The sequence below is a fragment of the Podarcis bocagei genome, assembly GCF_964188305.1.
Source record: "Podarcis bocagei genome assembly, chromosome: 7".
Taxonomy (NCBI): Eukaryota; Metazoa; Chordata; class Lepidosauria; order Squamata; family Lacertidae; genus Podarcis; species Podarcis bocagei.
Genome location: NC_138132.1, coordinates 16281393 through 16303794, shown reverse-complemented (window position 1 = coordinate 16303794; position 22402 = coordinate 16281393). Strand labels below are relative to the sequence as shown.

Here is a 22402-nt window from a genome sequence, read left to right as displayed (position 1 = left end):
CCCTGTGCTTATCCTGTCTACGTGGTAGCTCTAATTTGAATGGTCACAAACTGCATTTCAGGCATTTCATTTCATAGTATCATAGAATTACAGCATTGGAAGGGACCCTAAGGGTCACCTAGTCCAACCCCCTGCAATGCAGGAATCTCAGCTAGAGCACCCATGACAGATGACCACCCAAACTCTGCTTAAAAACCTCCAAGGAAGGAGAGTCCACCACCTCTTGTGGGAGTCCGTTCCACTGCTGAACAGCTCTTAGTGTCAGGAAGTTTTTCCCGAATGTTTAGTTGGAATCTCCTTTCTTGTAACTTGAAGCCAGTGGTTCGTGTCCCACCCTCCGGAGCGGGAGAAAACAAGCTTGCTCCATCTTCCATGTGACAGCCATTAAGATATTTGAAGATGACTATCATACCTCCTCTTTTCCAGGCTAAACATACCCAGCTCCTTCCAGTGCTCCTCATAAGGCTTGGTTTCCAGACCCTTGATCATCTTTGTCTCCCTCCTCTGCACACGTTCCAGCTTGTCAACATCCAACTTAAATTATGGCGCCCAGAACTGGACACAGTGTTCCAAGTGTGGTCTGACTAAGTCAGAATAGAGTGGTACTATTGCTTCCCTTGATCTGGACTTCTGTTGACATGCTGAGCATTGTGCTGTAAGGCTATACATGCAATACAGTGGTACCTCGGGTTAAGAACTCAGTTCGTTCTGGAGGTCCGTTCTTAACCTGAAACTGTTCTTAACCTGAAGCACCACTTTAGCTAATGGGGCCTCCTGCTGCCGCCGCGCTGCCGCTGTGCGATTTCTGTTCTCATCCTGAAGCAAAGTTCTTAACCTGAGGTACTATTTCTAGGTTAGTGGAGTCTGTAACCTGAAGTGTCTGTAACCTGAAGCATCTGTAACCCAAGGTACCACTGTATACATTAACTAGACAATAGCTAGTGCAATGTGTCAGCACGCCTGGCTGTTAACCAGAAGGTTGATTATTTGCGCCCACCTAGGGATGGCTGTGGGCATAGCAAGGGATTGGCTGGATGACCCTCAAGGTCCCTTCCAACTCTATGATTCCATGACTCTGTTTAACAGTGGGACTAGATGTGCAAAGGCTCAGCTGGGAGTAAGCCCCACTGATTCAGCGGGACACCTCTGAGCAGAAATAGTTAGGTTTCCAGCAGATGGAGGCTTTGCCCCATCCCCATACATCCCCTGAGGGGCTGAAGCCCCTTCCCATTCCTGTGATTGTAATCTGTTTTAACTGCTTTAATTTCGATTTTCACATTGTTGTCATCCACCCTGCTGGCGAAGGGTGAGTAATAAATATGATGATGATGAGGAGGAGGCACACCTGCCTTACAAAATGAAAGCATGCTGACATTGTGTAAACACCTGCTGTTGGATGAAAAATCCAACGCAGATCAGAATGTGTTGCTTTTAAATGTGGATCGTGAAAGCAACCAAACAGGAGAAAGACCTTTCTTCAACAAATTTGCAACTTTGCATACCGATTTGTAGAAAAATTCCTTGCTCCCCACCCTCCACCCCACAAACCAAGACTGAACTCAATGTATTTCCAATGTATTTTCTCCATTTTGTTTTAATGCAAGAATGCAGGTGACAAGAGACCCAGCTGATGAGCTCCCGAGAAGGTTGCATAGAAATAGGAAGGGAAGTTTCCCTTGGTGCTGTGTCTCCACATTGGGTTCCTTACAGGAGAATCTTCACCCTGTTGCCTCGTAGGGATCACGCTGAGGGAACAGCCCTGCTGGCTGGCTGACATTCAGCTTTTGCAAGAGAAACACCAATATTGGCCAAGTTCACCTTGCCACTTTGTATTGCAGTACAGAAAGACTCAGTAGTACAGCCCTTCAGAGTGGTGCTCATAGACTGTCCTAAAGAGGAAAAACAAAGATCAGGGTAGAATTAGCCCTTCAGTCTTTTCTGCCCAAACAAGCTCATTCATCCCAGTTTATAGGCCCCTTTTCCATTGCCATGCTCACAGTGGCGAAGAAAATCAAAATACATTGAAATGATGCCAAAATGCTCAGCTTTTTCCTTGAACAAATGCCTAAAACAAACAAAAAGAAGGAGGGAAACACCTGACTAAAAAAGCATACATGTAAAATGAAAATGTTAAGGGGAAACTTAAATAAACTTAATAATCAGTCTGCATATGCACAAAATTTTATCGCTGCCCATAAATAAGCTAACATATTTTTCTACATAAAAAAAAGGACTTGAACCTTGGAATAAAAGAAGTTAGGAAGACACAGCAACCCAGAAAACTGAATATCAGCTACAAAAATACTGTATTTCAGTTACTAAATGGGATAAAACAGAACATATGTCAAATAATATTTCAATAACATGTAAAGAGCCATGCAATTATTTGGATACAGATAAACCCTCTGTACAGTTGCACTCTTGGTTCTTCAATGTTTTCTTTAAATAGCTAAAATGCCAGGATGGGGTGTTCTTAATGTTCTGATTTTCTGGATAGCTGGAATGCCAGTGCCAAATATGTTTTGGCTCATTTGCCTTCTTCGGTGGCCCCTTTTGTTATGCAGCATCCTTTATGCAGGAGTCCAGCCAAAATATATCCAAATCTCACTTGAGTGAAGGTTAAAAGCCAATTTCCCCAGCTGGCAAGGGTCTGCAAAAATTTGCAACCATCTGTGTAAAATGCTAAGACTCAATATTCAGGACAGATTCCTTACTAGAACAGGTCCCCCATCTGTTGCCGTTGTCTCTGCATAAGCAGCAACAGGAGGAGCATGCTAGGAATCTGCAGGGCTTCACACTTGGCAATGCCTTCCTCATCAAAACAATAATGATAATAATAATAATAATAATAATAATAATAATAATAATAATAATAATAATAATAATTTATTATTTATACCCTGCCCATCTGGCTGGGTTTCCCCAGCCACTCTGGGCGGCTTTCAACAGAATATTAAAATACAATAGTCTATTAAACATTAAAATCTTCCCTAAACAGGTCTGCCTTCAGTTGTCTTCTAAAAGTCTGGTAGTTGTTTTTCTCTTTGACATCTGATGGGAGGGCGTTCCACAGGGCGGGTGCCACTACCGAGAAGGCCCTTTGCCTGGTTCCCTGTAACTTTGCTTCTTGCAGTGAGGGAACCACCAGAAGGCCCTTGGAGCTGGACCTCAGTGTCTGGGCAGAACGATGGGGGTGGAGACGCTCCTTCAGGTATACTGGACCGAGGCCATTTAGGGCTTTAAAGGTCAGCACCAACACTTTGAATTCTGCTCAGAAATGTACTGGGAGCCAATATAGGTCTTTCAAGAACGTATGCTCCTTGCAGAGTGAGGTAAGGTGGCCCCCAAGACTGCCTGTCCTGTTGCTGCTTCACCACTGTGCTAGCCAATGCTGTTTAAACTTTATAAGCAGCAAATGGCTGACCGTTAATGTTCAAGAGCTTACTGCTGTTAAACTTTAAACCATATTTGCTTTGTGAAAGGGGCAACAGCAGGGGTGCTCTCGAGGGTCACCTCGTCCACAGTGCCTCGTTCTCAGAAAGGACCCCTCCTCAGAATGAGGCATGGATGACTCAGTACCATCAGCCAACCTGGGAGTCAGCTAAACAGCCGCAAATAAAACGTTTTAAGTGCAATACAGTCATACCTTGTGTTACATCCGCTTCATGTTGCATCTTTCCAGGTTGCGTCCTGGAAGTACCGGAATGGGTTACTTCTGGGTTTTGCTGCTCATGCATGTGCAGAAGCGCCAAATCGCGCCGCGCGCCTGTGCAGACTTCAAGTTGTGGGCTTTTCATGTTACGAACGGGCCTCCGGGACGGATCCCGTCCGTAACACGAGTTACCACTGTATACAGTGTGACACCAGATGGCGATGGTGAGCCTTATGGCAAATTCAATGCATTTTTAAAAATGCTTTAAAAAAAAGCATTTTCAGAATGGTTTTTTATATATGTGTAGATTCCACCCTGGAAAGGGTCTCATGGCAACTTTGCAGCAACCCTAGGGTGCTAGGTAGTGGTCGCTGGGAGAGGGGGTGCAAATCTGCTACCCTTCCCAATCTGGTGAGTGGGGTAACGGTCCCAGGGTGGCCACCAGGTGGGTTCCCAATCCCAAAGAGGAGAGAACTCATAAGCAATGCTTCATATTAAATAAATTACCTGCCATGAGTTGCGTGACCACCTCAAAGCAGTAGTCCTCAGAGCCAGTACAATCTACCATTTCTGAGTTGCAGCTTGCCAAAGAAAAGCAGGCAGGGCATTGTTTTCCATTGGTCGTGGTGTTGACTGGTGGCACTGGAAAGCAAAGGGAGACCAGCAGTTTAAGTGTAGCACGGGTGGCATGAATCTGCACTGGGATTCAGGAAGTCCTGGGTTCAGCTTTCGATGCTGCCGTAAAATTCTTGGCCAGAGGGCAAGGTATTCTCAACTTCAAGTCTCCCCTCCCCTTCCAGGGGGTGGGGAATTGGACCTGGCTGGTGGGACAGTGTCAGGCTTTGGGGAATCGGCTTGCTCCCCCGTGGCAGTAAATAAGAAGATGCAATGATAGAAACGTCTTACCAGTTAGATGTTTTAATAATCACAGAAAAGAACATGTCTCTAGAAATAGTGGTGCTCCCAATTAAGGTTCACTCCCCCCTCCGTCCCTATTAATCTACGTCACTCCTGTGTCTTGTAATCTGAGCTTGTACCCTCTGCGCTTTCTGTTCTGAGACTTTCTGAGCTCTTTTTGACCTTGGGGAGGGCTTCTTCTTCTAGCTGTTCCCCATCCAGTATTTCCCAGCTTCTGCCTTCTGAACTATGCCCCTCTGCAAACCACTGTTCCAAATCTACACTGCCCTCTTGCTCCTGGCAAGATTCAGGATCAGGGGGAGGGGGTGGCTCCCACCATTCCTCCTCAGCATGGTCCCTGACAGACAGGGTGTTTACCTTCCCCTGCACACCCCTTGTCCCCGCCCCCCGTTGGCACCCCTGCTTGAGAGCCACTGACAGCCAGTCTAATAATACTGAGCTAGATGGCATTCAAGATGGGCCATGCCCACTTTGGTTCTACTCGTTCAAGCAGGGGTGATTGTTAGAGCAAGCATCCCTAGAGCATCTGCTTTGCATGCGGAAGGTCCCATGTTGAATCTCTGGCATCTCCAGGTAGGGCTGGGAGATACTCCTTGTCTGAAACCATTGAGAGCCACAACCGGTCAGTATAGACAGTGCCAAGCTTAATGGACCAATGATTTGATGTAAGGCAGTTTCCCATGTCAAATGTATACAGCATGCCCAATTTCACCCATTGACCCACCTGTCATGCAGGTATTTCGGACTCCTAAAGTTGGCAGTGGTTGACCAGCCTTCCTGGGTACTATTTGTTATTTGAGGTTTAGATGTTTAGCGATTGCTATTAGAACTCCCACCCCAGACTGCATCCTTCTATTTTACGTCACAACACCATGATGTAGCCCTGCTAGCACTGAGTTAGAAGAAGTCAGGAGAAAAACAGCAGCCCTGTACTTACACTGAGGAGAAGCTGTGATACAGGCATCTCCTGTGCAACAGCCGCCATTTGCCTGGATTACCCTATCCTTGCCAAAATGCATATGAACTGGTGCCAAAAGATTGCAGATGTCCGAAGACTGACAGGTTTTCACTGAGCTCAGAATGCTTTGTCCATCTGAGGACGAGGAAGAAACACAAGCACTTTATTAGAGATGTTCACCTGCCCAATTCTTCCTAGCAGCTTCCTTTGTAAGTCAAGAAGACTATACCAACGCTGGCCATTTAGTTTTTAAGAGTCCTGATTGAGTCCCTAGCCTGGGATTCTCTGGTTCTGCTCATGGTCCTCTAGTTCATGTTGGGCTCTCTGCAAGCCACCCCCTCTCTTACCAAAGTCACTTTTATAATAATAATAATGATAATAATAATGATAATAATAATGATAATAATAATAATAATAATAATAATAATAATAATAATAATAATAATAAATACTACTACTACTACTACCCCATCCATATTACTGGATTGCCCCAGCCACTCTGGGCAGCTTCCAACATACTGTATATAACAACATAATGAAACATTAAACATTAAAAATACTTCCCTGTTCAGAACTGCCTTCAGATTTCTTCTAAAGGTTATATAGTTACTTATCTCCTTGACTTGGGGCCCTCAAGCTCCATACCCCCTAATATTTGTCTGATGAAAATAAGGACGTCCTACCATACCCTCCAACATTTCTCCAATGAAAAGAGGGGTGTCCTAATCTAAGGAAAAGTGGGACATTCTGGGATCAAATCAGAAACCGGGATGACTTCTGTAAATCTGGGACTGTCCCTGGAAAACTGGAACACTTGGAGGATCTCTGATGCTGCCTAGTAATTTTCTTCTGCTCTTCTTTTTATAAATATAAATATTGCATATCCATGTATTTGGACTTTTAAAATGCAAATCACCTGAAACTGTGTTCATTGTATTTTTATGTACTTTTGCTTATTTCTTTGAAAGGAATTCTTTATTTCTTCAAGATCTGCGGGCACTAAGTGATCTCTAGATGGACCAAATAAAAATAACAACAGTAACAACAACAAAAGAAAAGCTTTATTTTTTTTTTTTTTTTTTTTTTGCATACGTAATTTTTATTAATTTACAAAGGTCACAGTACATAACAAACTTTATCAAAACTCATATCTATTCACTTAAAGAAAAGGAGTTGACTTCCTTCAGTCGTTCCACGAATCGTCCAAAATAACATTTAAACAATAAATCCGCATTTCCATTTTTGTAAAGCCATAAATCATTCTCATCCATCCGTTTTTGTTTAGCCTTACCCTTTACCTCTTACAGAACTCCTTGGAAACCTACTAGTGTTGTCTGTTCATCAATTAAGCTTTCCAGATATTTCGTAAGACTTTCCCAATTTTCAACAAACCTCTGATCTTTTGTATATCTGATTTTACATGTCATCCTGTCCATCTCCACATAATCTAATAATTTGCTTCTCCATTCCTCCGTTGTTGGGATACCCTCCTGCTTCCAATTTTTTGCTATTAGGACCCTTGCTGCCGTTGTTGCGTATTGGAACAATTTATAATCTTTCTTCTTAATTTCCTTTCCTACCAAACCTAGCAGGAACGCCTCTGGTCTTTTATTAAAGGTATATCTTAGCATTTTTTTCATTTCATCATATACGCTTTCCCAGAACCCTGTAACCTTTGGGCATTCCCACCACATGTGGTAGAAGGTACCCTCCTTTGCCTTACATTTCCAGCATTTATTGCAGGATCCATACATTTTGGCTAGCTTAACCGGGGTCAGGTACCAGCGATAAAACATTTTCATTAGGTTTTCCTTGAGTGACACACAGGCCGTAAATTTTAGGTGTTGTTTCCAGAGTTTTTCCCACTCTTCTAGATAGATATTGCGGCCAAGATCTCTAGCCCAATGGGTCATTACCACCTTAATCTCTTCATCAGCCAAGTTCCAATCCAATAAGTACTTGTACATTTTTGACAATATTTTTATGTTACTTCCCAGAATCTCAGTTTGGAACCTAGATTTTTTGTCGGCATAGCCTTTATCTTTTGCATCTTTCCTAAACATATCATTTATTTGGTGATAGTTTAGCCAGTCATATACTTGAGATTTCACCTGATCATAGGGCCTCATTTTCCACTTTCCTTCCTCCTTCATGAGCAGTTGTTCGTAAGTTGCCCAGTTGGTTCCCATATTAACCTTTTTGATGGCCATTGCCTCTGATGGGGATAACCATTGGGGTGTTCTAGGTTCAAGCATCTCTTTATATCTTTCCCAGACCTCTAATAGAGGGCCCCTGAATATATGATTCCCAAATCCTTTGTGGCCCTTCTTCCGCCCATGCCACAGGTAGGCGTGCCACCCATATCTGTTGTCGTGACCCTCTAAGTCTAGCACTTCCCCGTCTTCTAATTTTATCCATGTCTTTATCCAGCATAGACAAGATGCCTCGTAATATATCTTCAGGTCAGGAAGGGCAAAGCCTCCCCTTTCTTTCGTATCCGTCAAAATTTTGAACTTTACTCTCGGCTTCTTCCCTTGCCAGATGAATCTGGAAATATCTCTGTGCCAGGCTTTAAATGTCTTACTACCCTTAATGATCGGAATATTTTGGAAGAGGAACAGAACTCTTGGAAAAACCGACATTTTAATTGTGGCTATTCTACCCCAAAATGACAATCTTAGCCTACTCCACGTTTCTATGTCCTTCTTGACTCCTTTCCATACCGTTTCATAATTGTTTTTAAACAGATCTATATTTTTTGGCGTTACCCATATCCCTAGGTATTTCACCTTCTTTGTTACCTCTATTCCTGTTTCTCTTTGTAATTCCTCAATTTCAGGTGCCCGCATGTTTTTGGCTATTATTTTTGTTTTTCTTTTGTTTAGTTTAAAGCCTGCTACCTCCCCAAATTGGTCAAATTCTCTGATTACCTTTTTTGTTGAGTCTAGTGGTTCTTCCAATGTTACGACCAAGTCATCCGCGAAAGCTTTGGTTTTATGTTCATGTTTACCTACCCTAATACCTTTAATTTCTTTATTGTCTCTAATAGTTTTTAATAGAACCTCTAATACTGTTATAAATAGCAGTGGGGACAATGGGCATCCCTGCCTTGTTCCCTTAGTTACTATTATTTCTTCCGTCTCTACGTTGTTTATTATTAATCTTGCTTTTTGTTCCGTGTATATTGCTTTTATGCCGTTGAAAAATTCAGTGCCCACTTCCATATGCTCCAATTGTTTCAATAGAAATTCCCAATTTACGTTGTCAAACGCTTTTTCAGCGTCCACGAATAGCAGTAAGCCTTGTTTGTCACACCTTTCTGTTAAATATTCTATAATGTTTATGATATTTCTTAAATTGTCCTTCATTTGCCTACCCGGCAAGAAACCGGCTTGGTCTCTATGGATACTATTTATCAAAGTGGCTTTAAATCTTCTTGCCATGACTCCCGCGAAAATCTTGTAGTCTACGTTTAATAAGGAAATCGGCCTGTAATTTTTAATTTGTTCAAGTTCTGAATCTTGCTTTGGAATCAATGTGATCAGTGCCTCCTTCCACGTCTCCGGAATTTCTCTTTCCTTCAAAATGTTGTTCATTACTTCTTGTAGCGGATGTACCAGAGCCGATTCCATCTCTTTGTAATATCTGCTAGTGAATCCATCTGGGCCTGGGGCTTTCCCATTTTTTAAATCTTTTATTATTGCTTTTATTTCCTCTACCTCGATCGGAGCATTTAATTTCTCTTTATCTGCCGTGGGGATCTTGTTTATGTTCTTAGATGTTAAATATCTCTCTATTTCCCTCTTCTTACTTTTTTCTGTATTTCTAAAAAGTTTTCCGTAAAAATCCAAAAAGGCTTTCCTTATTTCTTTGGGTTTGTTTATCTCTTCTCCTTCCACCACTATCCTATTTATCGTATTCTGTTCCTTTCTTTTTTTCAATTGCCAAGCTAGAATTTTCCCCGTTTTATTAGCATGTTCAAAATTCCTCTGTCTCAGTCTTTTAATTTTCCATTCTATCTCTCTGTTTATCAGCATTGTGTATTGGGATTGTAAAACTTTTATGTTCTCTTTTATTTTCTTATTTTTTGGGTTTTTGATTAGTTTTTGCTCATTCTCTGCTAATTGTTGCATGATTTCTTTTTTCCCTTTTTCCCTTTTTTTGTTCTTGATTACATTCTGTTGGATGAAAAAACCTCGCATCACCGCCTTTCCTGCGTCCCATACCACCTTAGGCTTTATGTTATTACCCAGATTATCTTCGAAATATTCTTTTAATCTATTTTGAGCCTTTTCTACTACCTCTTGGTCATCTAGCAGATAGTCCTTCAGTTTCCATCTAAATAGTCTGCTTTCCTGCTCTTTTAATTCCATTTTTATTGAGTTATGGTCTGAAATAGTTCTGGCCTGAATCTCAACCTGTGGCGATCTTAGGGCTAACTCTTTCGAGACCCATATCTGGTCTAGTCTTGATGATGAATCATTAGGTTCAGAATAGAAGGTATATTGCTTTTCTAATGGGTGTTTAAACCTCCAGATATCTATTAAGTTACAATTCTGGACCAAAGAGAAGAAAGTTCTTGGAAGCTTCCCCTCCTTGCCTTTTGTATCCCTCAATCTGTCCAATTCTAGCGACACCACGCCGTTCATATCTCCTAATAGTATGATTTTTTCGTCGGCGTAGTCAGATAACCTTTCTTCCAACCTTCCATAGAATTCTGCCTTATTTATATTGGGTGCGTATATTCCGACTATTATAATCTTTTCTCCTTGCCAATTTATTTGTACTGCTACTATCCTTCCTTCTTCGTCTTTGAAGAGGAGTTTCGCTTCAATTTGTTTCTTTATATAAATAACCACTCCTCTCTTTTTGTTTTGGTCTGAGGATATAAACTCATTCCCCAATCTTGGATTTATCAGAGTTCTTTTGTGTTTCCTCGCAATGTGAGTCTCTTGTATACATATAATATCTAATCCTTCCTTCTTCAAAATGTGCTCAATTCGATTCCTTTTCCCTTTATCATTCATCCCATTTACATTCCAACTATATATCTTTAACACCATTACGATTTAATTGAGGGAGAGCAAAAGAAAACAAAAAGAAAGAAAAAAAGAAGAAAAGGAAAGAAAGGAAACGACTGTTGGTTCTTTTTAAACTTCCTCTTCAGACCCTCTTCCTTCCCCCCCCTCCCCCTCCGCCTCCCCCCCCGAATCCCCCCCCAGCCCCGCCCCCCCCTCCCCCACCTCTCTCTGCGGTTTCAACTCTTTATATTTCCTTAAGAATTTGTCTGTTTCTCCTGGGTTTGTCAGTTTTTGCCTTTTACTCCTATATGTGAAGGAGACGCCTTCCGGAAACTCCCACTTAAACTCGATATTATTCCTTTTGAGTATCTGTACTAATTCTTTGTAGTAGTCTCTGCGCTTTAAAAGCCTAACTGGAATATCTTTGAAAATTATTATATTATTCCCTCCAATATTTAACCTTTTCTCTCTGCTCTTGTGTAGAATCTTATCTTTTATTTCCTTATCTTTGAATATAATTAAGCAGTCCCCTGTGAATTTTTTATTCTTTGGGAGTTTGGCTTTTAGCCTGAAAGCTGATTGTATTGCCTTTTCTACATCTTCTCTTGGTAATTCCAACCAGAGGGCTAATTCTACTGTTATTTTCTCCTTTATATTTTCCCCTTGGGCTTCCGGTATACCTCTCATCCTTAGATTAGCCTCCCTCTGTCTTAGTTCATTCATCGCAATCCAGTCTTTTAAATCCTCTTGATTCTTATTTAAACCCAGTATCTCAGCTTTAATTCTTTCTTCCTCACGTCTTACTTCCTTCAATTCTACTTTTGTCTTTTTCAGACCTTCCTCCACTGTCTGTGTCCTCCTAAATACCTCTTTCATTTGACTTTTCAATTCACTGACTGTTTCATCTAACTTCTTATCCACTTCCCCAATTCTATGTTCTACTTGTTCTAATTTACGCTCCACATTTTTTTCACTCTCTTTTATCTCCGCAAACATTCTCAATATCTCTGCTCTGAAGTCCCCTTCTTGCTTTGATCCCTTCCTATCCGCTGGCGTTCCCCCTTCAGGTCTTTTCCCAGTGTTTGACATTCTTAAATTGGAGGATAGCCCAAACTTAGAAAACAATATACTTATAGCGCTCCTAGAACAATTACCTGTATACTTTGTTAGTCCCAACCCTTAATTAACAGTCTTTGGATTACACAGAATTCAACTCAGTTAACAGTCCCTTCGCAGTCTATAAATTCCAAAAAGATTGTCTTATTTCATTCCACCATGCTGCAGCCTCGGGGGTATCAATAATTATCCTGAGTTTCAAAATTCAGGTTAGTTCAAAAAGTTAGACTCCAGAAAGTTCAAAAAGTTCGGGAAGTTGGAAATCTTATGTTAGCGCTGGTGTGAGGTATAAATTCTCCTATCTGTGCAGTGAGTTCTTGGAAATTTTGTCAGGAGGATCTATTTTGTAATTAACAAGTGGCAGTTGTCATATGGGGAAATTCCCCATCAGAAGTCCTTATATCTTTTACCTACAAGAAACCGTATAGAAGAAAGGTAGTAGGGGATGGGAGGGAGGGGAAAAGGGGACACAAGGGGGACGGAGAAACCAAGGGAGACCGGGCGGGGGGAGGGACCGCAAGGGCAAAAAAGACAGATAGAGAAGGGGATGTCAAAATAGAAAGTCTGGTCGCAATAAATACTTTGACCACTAGATGGCTCTCTCTGCTACTGTCTGACTATGAAGACAAGCACGCTGCACAGGCAGTTCGGGCAGTCCAGCAACCCGAAGAGGGAGATTATTGCCTGTTCGTTTCCGATTATTGAGTAGATGGACAGGAACACCTCCACAAAGTTCTCAGATCAGGTATATTCGCAGAACAGGTACGTCCGTTTTAATAAGTTATAGATTGTATGTTCCGTATTTTCTGTTCTCTCTAATGGCGCTTCTGGCGCTTCCCTTCCGTTTTCCGCTTTCCGCTAAGCGTCCTGCGGAAAAAAAATGGCGTTTCAGCGTCCCTCTGTTTCAACGATTGGGTTTTAAAGTAGTAGCTGCATCTTCTGTTCCCTGTTAAAACACCTCCTTTTGGGGGGGGTCAGCTGTTTATTTTTGGAAGTCTTTCAGGGAAACAAAATAAACACTGGTGGCAGCTCAGTATATTTGTCTATGCTCTGCAGTTTATTTGCGGTTCTGCCGACCCCTGGTAGCGGCTGAACCTCAGAGGCTTCGCTTTTTCTCTCCCCGGGTTTTGTTTTCCAGCTTACAGTTTCTTCCCTGCTTTTGAGCTTGTTGGACCAACCCTTGAATCCGTTCCCGGGTTTCTTACTCTTGGAGCGGGGCGCTAATCTCCAGCGAGGACTGGGCTGTCCGCTGTTCGGGTGGGAGGAAATGGCTGCCTAGGACCTGCTGCTCAACACCGCTGTCTCCTCACCTCTCAGGGTTACCTTGCAGCGATGCGAACCGGTCTCTGCTGGCTCCCTGTAACTCCGGACACCCTCCGGACGTGTTTCTGGGGTGCTCTCGCCCTCTAGCACCCCCCTTGCCACCCGTTTACCGGACTGGGTTCGTGCTCCTGGCCGAATCCCTTCTCGCCTCGGAGACGCGCACCACCGGAAGTCCCAAAAGAAAAGCTTTAAAATTAGTGGTGGTGGAAGAAACCATCATTAAGACAGTGTTCCAGCCAATTACCGGAATGTGGACTGAAACAAGAAAGCCCGCAAGGCCTTCCGAAAGACTGAAAAAAAGATGATCATATGTATTTCCTTGGGGAGGATATTCTAGAGATGTGGGTCCCCCACAAAGAAAGGCCCTGTCTCTGGCACTCACCAACCTAACAGTTCCCACAGGTGGACCTTGGAGCAGGGGGATAAGGCACCTTCAGCTCACTATAAGGCATCTTCAGCTCTTAAGCCCATGTAGCTTGCATAGGACCTGTGGCCAATTCACTGTCAGGGCCTGCTTATGATCTCTCTCACCCACCTACTGAGGTTTTGCTCACACCAACAACACAAGTATCTTGCCCAGCGTCACAAGTCTTCTTCTGGCACGCAATATTGTCGGTGTTGAAGACCATGCAAGTTTCACAGTCCAGCGAGGCACCTGGATGCGGGAAGCAAAAAAAAGCAAGCTAAAGTATATGGGACAGATAGAATTCTAAATTCAATAAAAGGGCAAAACCCACCCATTGGCAGCTAAAGTGATGTCCCTCTAAACCACCTGTGGCTGTTTCTAGACATCAGGAGCCTGTGCCTAGAAAGAAGACTCTGTAGAAAAATCTGCTACACACAGACAGACAGACAACTCCAATTCTGTGATCAATAGCAGTTATGCAAACTGAGCAAATGTGTACAATTTCTTTTCCATTCTGCATTCTGCAATCCAGGCATGTCCAACAGGTAGATAGTGATCTACCGGTAGATCACTGGCCACCTGTGGTAGATCACTGGCTCCCCCCAAAGAAGCTCAACAACTTTGGCTCCCCTAAGAAAAGCTCAACATTTTTGCCCTGCACCCCCCAAAAAAAGGGGGCTTTCCTCCCTAAAAAAAGCTCAACAACAACTTCGGCCTGAACCCCCAAAAAGGGGGTAGATCACTGTCAGTTTCTAGCTGTGAGAAGATCACAGTTTCTTGGGAGTTGGCCACCCCTGCTGTAATCATTTCGCACAATTTATTCTGGTTTAGCTGGCCATGCAGAGGATCGATGAACAATGCAATGCACTGAATCCCAGTGGTGCCCGCTGGAAATCTGACCGAAGCCTTTTGGAAGCTTCTAAGGGACGCGGGTGGCGCTGTGGGTTAAACCACAGAGCCTAGGACTTGCCGATCAGAAGGCCAGCAGTTCGATTCCCCACGACGGGGTGAGCTCCCGTTGCTCGGTCCCTGCTCCTGCCAACCTAGCAGTTCAAAAGCAAGTCAAAGTGCAAGTAGATAAATAGGTACCACTCCGGCGGGAAGGTAAACGGCATTTCTGTGTGCTGCTCTGGTTTGCCAGAAGCGGCTTAGTTATGCTGGCCACATGACCTGGGAGCTGTATGCCGGCTCTCTCGGCCAATAAAGCGAGATGAGTGCCGCAACCCCAGAGTCAGTCACGACTGGACCTAATGGTCAGGGGTCCCTTTACCTTTACCTTAAGCTTCTGTAGACATTATCTAAACACCTTCAAGGGATTCCAGCTGATCCCTGCCCTCAGGGAACTTTTGCAAACCACAACTATCACCAGATGGTTCATACAGGCGAAAGCAGGTCACTTGATGCCATTGTGATATCAGGTGATAGGCAAGTGGGGAGCCCTGTCTGACTTGGCCCATGTGGTGGAGGTAAGGATCCAGCTAACCAGTCATATCCAGTAGCCCACCCATCTTGTGAAGCTATTCTGGATATTCACACCAATGAGGTGGCATCAAATGACATCTAGCTTGGCCTCCATTGATCCTAATGGAACAATTCCCTTTCCTATGGGACATTGAAACATTTCTTACCTATAGTAAGAAGCAGAGTGAAGAAGAAGAGTTCCAGGACAGCTTTCATGGTGATAGGAAATACACGGTGCAAGAGTGGTTGGACAAAATATTTATCCGTGTTGCCTGAGGTAGCCGCAAAACCATTCAGAGCAATAAACAAGAAGAGTAAGCTTGTCAGCAGGAGCACAATCCAAAACATGACCAAACAGTTATATTGCCCATCTGGGAAAGCAGTGACTGTAGTTGCCATATTAGAATCCCATATGGCTATTGTGAATTCATATTTGGGGCAAGATTTTAGCTCCGAGCTCAGTTAGAAAACCATTTCTAGTGACAAAACCAACACTAGATTAACAAAGGTGGCATGCCATAGCATTTCTCTCATCATTAGATGCAAAAGACATGTCGGGAATTCAGAGTTTGGTTTTTGTTCAAAAGGGTTCAAAATCACTACATCAACTTTTGCTTTATGTCAGATTACTGCAGCGTGAAAACCTCCAGTGGAGTATCATTTACTTATTTATTTACACTGGTACCTCGGGTTAAGAACTTAATTCGTTCCGGAGTTCCGTTCTTAGCCTGAAACTGTTCTTAACCTGAAACACCACTTTAGCTAATGGGGCCTCCTGCTGCCGCTGCGTCGGCGCTGCGCAATTTCTGTTCTCATCCTGAAGCAAAGTTCTTAACCTGAGGTAGGATTTCTGGGTTAGCAGAGTCTGTAACCTGAAGCGTCTGTAACCTGAGGTACCACTGTATTAATTTAAATATATATATATATATATTGCTGTATCATGAATATATATCACAGCAGTTTACAATGATATAAAAACATAAAATCATAAAAAGTTTATGATAAAAAGTTAACAGATTAAAGACAAACATCAATTTGTTTGCTGGGGGGGGGGAGAGTTGCCCATATGCCACTCTCCAGGTAGGGCTAGGACTACCCCCCTTCTGAAACCCCCAAGACCTGCTGTCAATCAATGTAGACCAGGGGTCAGCAACCTCTGTCCTGTTGGTCTGATTCTGTCAAGCCTTCCAATCTCACCTATGATGCTGTTTAGACCAAGCCATGTCTACTTGCCAAGGCATCTTATATGAGACAAGGCTGGAGCAAAAGCAGTTTGCAGGCACTGCTGATCAGTGATGTCTTCCAAGCACAGTTCTTTGAAGCACCAATGATCAGCAGATCACCAAGGCTTGCATAGTCTGTTCCTATGCCTGTATGACCACATCCAATTCTCTAAACTCAGTGTAGACAATGCTAGATGGGCTAAGAGTCTCTCTTTTTATTATTTGACAGCTCTGTATATTACAGTGGAGCCAAAAGCCTGCCAGAGTTCAGGGACATGGAAGAAGGACAACAGGGACCTCTCAAGGTGGAGCATGTGAAGATCTGCAGTGAATGATTAGCCAAAGTAAACTTTCTGGGAGTGTTTGAATAAACACGGAACTCATTCAACTCACTGTGGCACATTTTATAATAATAATAATATAATATTTTTTTTATACCCCACCCTCCCCTGCCAGGGCTGGGCTCAGGGTGGCTAACACCAAATATGAATTACAATAAAATGTAATAGAAAAAAACAAAACAACAACAACAACCAGTTAATTAAAATATGGCTTAAAATACAGCTTAAAATGCAGCCTCATTTTAGTAGTAGCCCATAAAACAAGACCATAAAGGGAGGAAACATCAGATATTCACCCGAGCCAGCTATCCTACATGGGCCAGCAAAAAAAGCCAAGGGAAAATTTATATACCAAATCCCATATAAGGGGTCAGAGTGAGTCAAAGCTGAAGGCCGGGCGGAACAGCTCCGTCTTGCAGGCCCTGCAGAAAGATGTCAAATCCTGCAGGGCCCTGGTCCCTTGTGACAGAGTGTTCCACCACGTCGGGGCCACTGCTGTAAAGGCCCTGGCCATAGTTGAAACCAATCTATCCTCCTTGAGGCTTGGGACCTCCAAAGTGTTGTTATTTATGGACCTTAAGGTCCTCCATGGGGCACACCAGGAGAGGCGGTCCTGTAGGTACGAGGGTCCTAGGCACACAATACACATGCATTTCTGCTTTACATTAAACCCTGGTGAAACACAAGAGATTTCCAACTAGTTTGCAGTTGCACATCCTGTATTTGGACAAATTTTGATGAGAGCATCCTCTGATAAATTCCTGAAGTTGAACAACACAGCAATCATAGTGGCGGGTTGGAGGGTGGAATTTGTTTGTCTTGCACCAAATTCCTTCCTGCTTTCTATTCATCATCTCACAATGAAGTAGAATTTTCCAGATAGCCCCCTGCTACTTTGAAGTTGGTCAAGTAATAAGAGTCTTACAGGGGACTCTGTAACACGAAACACTACGTTCCTATCTACCCCTAATTCCTGCTCCTTCTCAGTGCTCCAACAAGCCTAGAACCCATGTTTTTTAGTGCTGTTCATGTCTTTCCAGGGAGGTGTGTTCCCCCCTCCTCCTTACCTTAACTTTCCTCTGCCCAGATCCAGTCCAGAACCTCATGTAACAAAAGTTGGCAAGACCCCATAGTTTTCCTGGCACTCAGCCAGAGTCTGTGGGTCTTGCCTAATATATGGATTTTTCTGCATGCATGTTCTTCAAATGTAATATATGTTTGAATAGCCATTTCACTAATATATTATTTCCATGCATATTTTCCCCTAACGTTATTCAACTTGAGAACTGCACTGCAAAATTCAGATGAGTTGCAGATTTTGAAGGGTGGCTGTACAGTGGTGCCTCGGGTTACAGACGCTTCAGGTTACAGACTCTGCTAACCCAGATATAGTACCTCGGGTTAAGAACTTTGCTTCAGGATGAGAACAGAAATTGCATGGTGGAGGCGCGGCGGCAGCGGGAGGCCCCATTAGCTAAAGTGGTACCTCAGGTTAAGAACAGTTTCAGGTTAAGAACAGACCTCCAGAACGAATTAAGTTCTTAACCAGAGGTACCACTGTATTTCAGTTCAGAAAGTGTGGATTTGATAGGTTCAGCTGCAAATGCAAAATGGGTCAAATTTCTCATCCATCCCTACCTGAAGGCTTTGTACTGTGAAAAGTAGCATGTACTCTACATCAGGGATTTAAGGCTAGCATGCAGTTGACACTTCAACCCAAGGAGTATAGACATATTGATAGCACAATGGTATAAATTAGGCTTGCCATACGTCAGGAAAATTCCTGACATGTCCTGGCTTTTGGGTGTAAAAATGGCATCGGGGGAACTTTGCCAAATTGGCAAAATGTCAGCAGAAACAGCTCCAAAATCTATCTTTCTTTTTTTTGGGGGGGGGGCTTCCTAAAAAAAGCTCAACAACTTCACAAGTGTCAGGAAATATTGCAACCCTAGTATAAATGAGCTTCCTCGCTGTGATCCCTCCCCCAAGCTCTTTCATAACTGGAACAAGCCAAAAGCATAGTGCAAATGACAAACTGCAGAGCTTCCCAGTTTGCCAGGGTATAGGGGCAACAATACTACAATGAAATTGACATGTGCCTTTTATTGCCCTATGTTTAAAATGTTTAAAATAATGTACTTAAATTAACTTGTGCCCAAACCAAATCAGGCTGTTTCGGAGGATCCAGCTTTGGGCCATGTCAGGACAAGACAGTCCCAGATCAGGTTGCCCAGGGCTGTCAAGGTGGCACAGATTTCCTTAACCAGCATTTTCCTCATAGGGAAGGCATTGAAGAAACCAACTCCTGCAGGATTGAACCCTCCTACTCTTGGAGGCATAGTTTCTCCTCCTTTCCCTGCCCCCATCCCAACCACATGTTTAATTGGGATTTTTTTAATATATTAAAAAAACCCTCAACATTAGCCCAATTCCCAGATTAATTCAGGGATAGTTCCAGGGTGGGCCAAGTGTTCCTAAGGATTAGCAATTATTGATTCCCCAAACTATTTAATTTCTTTTTCTCCCCCCACAGTAAGATTTCAAAAAGGCATCCGAAAGGGCTTTTGAAAGGCCCCAGTGACATCTGGAATCCTATACTAATCAGCCCTAAGATGACATACACAGAATGCTTTTCTATTGCTTTCTTCACCATTTTAAAAAGCATTGGTTTTGCTCCATCATACTGGAAACTCTTGAGAGTCCCATGGACTGCAAGAAGATCGAACCTATCCATTCTTAAGGAAAACAGCCCCGAGTGCTCACTGGAAGGACAGATCCTGAAGCTGAGGCTCCACTACTTTGGCCACCTCATGAGAAGAGAAGACTCCCTGGAAAAGACCCTGATGTTGGGAAAGATGGAGGGCACAAGGAGAAGGGGACGACAGAGGATGAGATGGTTGGACAGTTGGCAAATTAAATTATTTGAATATATACAATTGGCAAAAATGACGCAGAATATCAGACAGCAGAAAGGGACAAAGTTTATTGACGATTGGACCAAATTTATAACATATATGGAAACAAATTCTAGAGATTTAAAAATCACAGTGGGTTTAACATAATCCTTGTGATGTGTAGATGATACAAAATGAAAACTGCAGAATGGAACTATTATTTTACATAACCTAAAACCGAGATGGAGGGAAGTCAACCATTATTTGTTGTTAATTAATGTCTGTCTTTTGGTCTGTTTATCCTTTGTGTTTTGATTGATGCTTTCTTTTTTCTTTGGTGTGTTTATTTGTTTTTCTTTTTCTTTGTTGTTTGGTTACTGAAAATTAATAAAAAGAATTGGGGGGGGGGGAGAGATGGTTGGACAGTGTTCTCGAAGCTACCAGCATGAGTTTGACCAAACTGCGGGAGGCAGTGGAAGACAGAATGCCTGGCATGTTTTGGTCCATGGGGTCACGAAGAGTCGGACATGACTAAATGATTAAACAACAACATAACAACAACAACAACTTCAAACATGCATCTCCATAGTCTAATAATCGAACAACTTTGTAAATATTAAGTAACATATCCCACCATAGCACAAAACCTTACTAGACTGGTGGATCAAGCCAGTTAGTAGGCAACTTCTTACCAGAGCCTAAAGCTGTGTGTAGATGGTCTCAGATGGTAGGAGAGCCTGAGGATTAAAAAGATGAGGGAGCGAGAGAGAGAGTTCCTGCACAGACTAACATGGGACCTTTTATAGGACGTTTATCCTAGGATCCCTACCAGTCATGTGTTGACATTTTCCTATACCAGCTTGCACTGTTACAAAACCACCCTTACACTCCTTGACCTTAGCTTTTACTCTATAAACTTGTTGACTATTCTAAATCCTTGAACTATGAAAAACACATTTATTTAATTTTTGGAAGGCTCTCCTACCATCATAATATGCCTGACATGCTATAGCTTTCCTTTTCAATCAAACCAGTGGGCAACTCTATCAAGAGGCTTTCCTTTACTGCATGTGTAGAGAACCATTGGCCCTCCAGTTGCTGCTGAACTGCAAATTGCAGGGGCCGATGGGAGTTGCAGTTCAAGAACATCTGTAGGGTCAAAGGTTCCCCACACTTGATTTACAGAGCTTTTTCTTTTTCTTTCAAAAATGCCAAAAACCACAATTTGCCAAAGATCCAGGACAAAGTGCCACATTTCAGAAATTGTCCCCTGAAGTCAATCCTGATAATGTCCGGACGTATGGTAGCTCTCGCATAATTCTAGGGTTTTCTCAGCACTGTGAAACAACTAAGTAAAGAAACAGGGACTCCCAGAGGGTCTAGGGCTAGGGTGGGGAACCTCAGGTCTGTGGGGCCAAATGTGGCCCCATAAGGCCTTCCAGTCTGGTCCTCAGAAATCTCCCCAAGCCGTAACATGGGTGGACTTTGGTAATCTTTTGCATACTGCTCTATCATCCTGATTTAAGTGGGACATCCCGGAATTGCAGAAGCTTCTGACTGGATCCCAGAATTTCCATTTTTTGGTCTGGCACTCTGGTTCGAGTCCATTGGCTTGCACCAGAGCACTGGACCAAAAGTCACTCATTTCTTGGTCACACACTCTTGTGGGAATCAGCTGGCTCCCACGAGAGCTCAGGATCCAAAAAAACCCAAGCGTCCCGATTTTGATCAGTGGGACGGTGGAGGGTATGCTTTTGTAATATGGCGCTTTGTGCGAAGCCAACATTTGGCGCCCCCAAATGGATCTTCTCAGTTATGGATCTTCTCAATTTTGGGCCCACTCCACTCAGCACAGTGTGTAGGGGAACTTCCTACATTGCCACAAATCGCATTGGCCATACCCTCATTGGCCCAACTTCACCTCTTCCCAGGCTGGAGGACAGAGTGTAAGATAATATGTAGAAACTAGCCTACTGTAGGAAGATAAAATCCACATCCATTGCTTTGACCACTTTTGTCTCTGGCTACACCCACAAACTGGCATTTGCCAGAAGGTTGCCCAGAAGAAAATAAGACCCTGGGACTGGAAAAGGTTTTGCACGCCTGATCTAGGGTCTCATAGGGAGGGATTTTTGAGCGGAATGGTGATTCTGAGAAAGATTAGAACTAACAGTGGACATTTCCCTATTCTGAGTCTTCTCGACTAATGCTTGTAATTGCCATGCCAATCTGGATACAGCCTGAAAGAGCACACTCGGATCTAGTACAAAGGTAGTGTGGGTAGCAGTTTTTATTAGGGTAAGTAAAATCTAGTTCTCAGCAAGATCTATATCTGGTCTGAGTACCAACCCAGATTAAAGGCGGAAACTCACACGAGCAACTTCATTTAGAATACTGTTACTCTATTTTCCTAGTCAGCATTGGGTGCAGGCAGAGAGTTCAAGCTGCAGGGAACAAACACATTAAAATGTTCAAACATTAATTCAACATTTTTTTTATTGGGGTGAAAATCAAATCCATTTCCTGCCTAGAAAATTAGTGCAAACAGTACGACTGCATTTAAAATCCATTAGAAACAACTTGTTCCAATGGGAGTGTATGTGGTGGGTACTTTTTAAGAGGTCCAGGAGTAATAGAATCATAGAACTGTATAGCTGGGAGGGACCCCAGGGGTCATCTAGTCCAACCCCCTACAATGCAGGAATCATAGCAAAAGAATCCCTGACAGATGGCCATCCAGCCTCTGTCTATAAACCTCAACAAAGAAGACAACATAACAAGACTACAGAAAGGGTCTGGATTAATAATAATAATAATAATAATAATAATAATAATAATAATGTTATGTATTGAAATTCTCACCCTGGCCACCAGGAGTATCGTGTATATAGTTTTCACTCAGGTCCACATAAGTTAATTTAGGTGGGAAACCCTGGGCTGATGTTGTTAAAATGTTGACAGCCGGCTGCCTATAAAAGCAGGCCGGCTGAGCTGTTCAGTTCAGTTCAGTTCAGTTCAGTTCAGTTCAGTTCAGTTCAGTTCCAGCTTACTTATAAAGGACTACTTGGAGAATTCTCTGTGTTGTCTGC

General features: G+C 42.9%; 1 protein-coding gene across 3 annotated transcripts; it reads right to left on the bottom strand.

Annotated features, from left to right (window-relative positions):
* Positions 1-1615: 1615 nt before the first annotated feature.
* Positions 1616-21704, bottom strand: LOC308590151 (phospholipase A2 inhibitor gamma subunit B-like). 3 transcript variants are annotated; one of them, XM_081199912.1, is made up of 6 exons: positions 21686-21704; positions 15023-15127; positions 13524-13643; positions 5508-5663; positions 4160-4294; positions 1616-1889 (listed from the first exon to the last, which is right to left on the bottom strand). In XM_081199912.1, exons 2-6 carry the CDS (start codon positions 15069-15071, stop codon positions 1741-1743), a joined length of 609 nt encoding a protein of 202 aa, XP_081056038.1. In that variant the 5' UTR covers positions 15072-15127; positions 21686-21704; the 3' UTR covers positions 1616-1740. The 3 variants fall into 3 exon arrangements, with proteins under 3 accessions (XP_081056038.1, XP_081056037.1, XP_081056039.1); XM_081199911.1 differs by lacking the exon at positions 21686-21704 and adding an exon at positions 20006-20096; XM_081199913.1 differs by lacking the exons at positions 15023-15127; positions 21686-21704 and adding an exon at positions 14671-14776.
* Between the last annotated feature and the right edge of the window lie 698 nt (positions 21705-22402).

Excerpts from the sequence above, each read along its gene's own strand:
- LOC308590151 (XM_081199912.1), bottom strand. The coding sequence starts at position 15,071 with ATGAAAGCTGTCCTGGAACTCTTCTTCTTCACTCTGCTTCTTACTATA. Across the intron at positions 13,644-15,022 it reads CACTCTGCTTCTTACTATAG|GTGCCTCGCTGGACTGTGAA; the intron begins GTAAGAAATGTT and ends TCCCGCATCCAG. Across the intron at positions 1,890-4,159 it reads GGTCACGCAACTCATGGCAG|GACAGTCTATGAGCACCACT; the intron begins GTAATTTATTTA and ends TTTCCTCTTTAG.